Consider the following 2,415-nt stretch of genomic DNA (forward strand, 5'->3'; position numbering starts at 1 on the left):
GGGGGGGGAAAGCAAACCCGAGTAAGCTTCTTTTTAATCTCCTGAGTAAGAGCTTCAAGATAAGCAGACCTCCGTGAAGAAGAAGACGGCGATGAAACTTTCTCCATTTTAAACCACTGATCCAAAACTACCACATGCGGGTCACCGCCTCGATCTATCGGATATAGAATGGAGAAAAAGGATTCGAGAGATTTTGATGATGACAATGATTGTTTCTTCTTTATTTGAAAATATTAATTTATCCAATCAATCAATCAATTGGGGTCTCTGTGGATTTAAATTAGTTTGTAGAACTTTTTGCTAACTGATGTATAACCCCGATTAAGACATGTGAGAGGAGAATAGAGAGGATAGATTGTTTCAAACGACGTCGTTATGGATCAGTGATGACATGTCGCTTTGATAAAGACACGTGTACATCTTCTAGGCCACTCCTGTTTAGTTTTGTGAATTTTTGCGTCACAATGGATGTTTAAAATTGTCGTGGATTTGTATCTTTTTCAAAACTTGTTATGCAATACGACACTATAATATATCTATTTTTAGAAATTGCAAAAATCTGATTCATTGGAGCTATCCTTTAAGATATTGCAAAAACGCAATACCTTGCTACATTTACTAAAATACCCACATTGAGAGTTCTCGAAAACCTAATTTTTTTTCAGAAACAGATCTACAAACACAAATCTTCAGAAACCCTTAACCGCCGAATCCGTAAAGAGTCCTTCCTTGCCTCTTGAGAGCGTAGACGACATCCATGGCGGTGACAGTCTTCCTGCTAGCGTGCTCGGTGTAGGTAACAGCGTCACGGATCACGTTCTCCAAAAAGATCTTGAGGACACCACGAGTCTCCTCGTAGATGAGACCACTGATACGCTTGACACCACCTCTACGAGCCAACCTCCGGATCGCAGGCTTGGTGATTCCTTGGATGTTGTCTCTCAGAACCTTCCTGTGACGCTTCGCTCCTCCTTTCCCCAATCCTTTTCCTCCCTTTCCACGACCCGACATTTTTTCTCAGAGACGAATTAGTTTTCCTTTTTTTTTTTTCGCTGCTTTGTAAAAGAATGAATTGCTTTTGATTCTGAAAAAGTGATGGGAGTATGGTTTGTTTATATATAAGAGGGGTTTTGTTTTGAACCATCCGATTTGATATTCCATCCAACGGCTGCTAATATCGATCCTCGTCAATAATGAAATAAGATAAGAGCCGTCGATTGTTTTAAATCAACGGTTATTAATAGCGATCCGCGTGATACACATACACCGAGTGTTTCTTCAGTTTCGAAATCGAAACTCAAACTTTTTATAATTTGCACTTCACTCTTTTTATTCTGGGGAAATTTCATAATCGGCCAAGTTTTTTAATACGATGCGTTTCGACAACTGACTCATACGTCGTCGTTTGTTAAGAGTACTGTATCTAAAAAACCCAAATTGCTTAAACCCTAATCGGAAAAATAAATCTCTGACGACCAAAACAAAAATAAAGTCGGAAAAATCTCTCTGATGGGATTCTTCGATCTAAGTATTCCGTACAATGAGCCGCCAAGATCAGGCGGTAAGGAAGTCGCCGGCGGGAAAGCTTTGCGGTTAAAGCTCGCCACGAAAGCCATGGAGCTGGGCTATGTTGGGATCGCACATAATCGTTCGATCAAAGGCGTGATGTCTGACAAGGACTCTTGTACGATCCCTCTTCTCACTCTTGGATCACTCATCAAAGTCGCTCCGCGGCTAGCTTCTTCTGTTGGGTTCCATCGCGATTTACTCGGCGTTCTGCGAGCTACTCCGTTTCGGCAGTACACGCGTCTCACGGTTCATGTTGAGAGTAATGCTCAGTGTCAGAGTTTGAATTCTGGGAATCCGATTCTAAAGAGTTATGATATTATTGCTGTTAGGCCGATGAATCAGAACGCCTTCGATTATGCTTGTGAGAAAGCTGAGGTTTGTACTTCTGTCTCCCTTAATTGAGTTTATTTTTTTCTGGTAAAAATTCAATTGAAGATATGGAGTTAACTCTTAGTTTGTTGTTTCGTTTCCTAGGTTGATATGATTTCGATTGATTTCACAGACAAGATGTTATTCCGATTGAAGCATCCGATGGTTAAAGCTGCTATTCAGGTTTGTGATTCTCTGAACTTTAGATTGGACATTGTTTCATGTTATAAGAAGAGTGTGTGTGTTACCTCATTGTTTTTCCTTTGCTTCAACTTGATGAATTTTCTTATGTGCAGCGAGGGATTTACTTTGAAATCAAGTACTCTGGTTTCCTAATGGATGCACAAACGAGGAGACAAGTTATATCGAATGCTAAGGTGAAATTTTTTTGATGAATCAGGCTCAAGTATCGTATTGTATATTTGTATTTGTAGTGTGACGGATGCTCTTTCGGTGGAAAAAGTGTGGTGTCAATTA

General features: G+C 40.0%; 3 protein-coding genes across 4 annotated transcripts in view; 1 reads left to right on the forward strand and 2 right to left on the reverse strand.

Moving 5' to 3' along the window:
- The window catches only part of LOC104762110, a 6,696-nt gene extending 6,386 nt beyond the window's left edge, over positions 1 to 310 (reverse strand). Inside the window, exon 1 of the mRNA XM_010485340.2 lies at positions 18 to 310. Within this exon, the coding sequence (XP_010483642.1) occupies positions 18 to 107 (90 nt within the window). The 5' untranslated portion in view covers positions 108 to 310. The remainder of the gene's footprint in view (positions 1 to 17) is intronic.
- On the reverse strand, positions 536 to 1,088 carry LOC104762111 (histone H4-like). Its single transcript, XM_010485341.2, has one exon. The coding sequence runs from the start codon at positions 1,009 to 1,011 to the stop codon at positions 700 to 702; it is 312 nt and encodes a 103-aa protein (XP_010483643.1). The 5' UTR covers positions 1,012 to 1,088; the 3' UTR covers positions 536 to 699.
- Positions 1,461 to 2,415, forward strand: part of LOC104762113 — a 7,104-nt gene continuing 6,149 nt past the window's right edge. For both annotated transcript variants that reach the window (XR_002036428.1, XM_010485343.2), the window contains exons 1-3: positions 1,461 to 1,944; positions 2,044 to 2,121; positions 2,235 to 2,315. Coding sequence is in view for 1 of the 2 variants with exons in the window: in XM_010485343.2 (XP_010483645.1) it covers positions 1,510 to 1,944; positions 2,044 to 2,121; positions 2,235 to 2,315 (594 nt within the window). In the remaining variant the exon portion in view is untranslated. The remainder of the gene's footprint in view (positions 1,945 to 2,043; positions 2,122 to 2,234; positions 2,316 to 2,415) is intronic.

Source organism: Camelina sativa, chromosome 18, assembly GCF_000633955.1.
Source record: "Camelina sativa cultivar DH55 chromosome 18, Cs, whole genome shotgun sequence".
Classification (NCBI taxonomy): Eukaryota; Viridiplantae; Streptophyta; class Magnoliopsida; order Brassicales; family Brassicaceae; genus Camelina; species Camelina sativa.

Excerpts from the sequence above, each read along its gene's own strand:
- LOC104762111 (XM_010485341.2), bottom strand. The coding sequence starts at position 1,011 with ATGTCGGGTCGTGGAAAGGGAGGAAAAGGATTGGGGAAAGGAGGAGCG.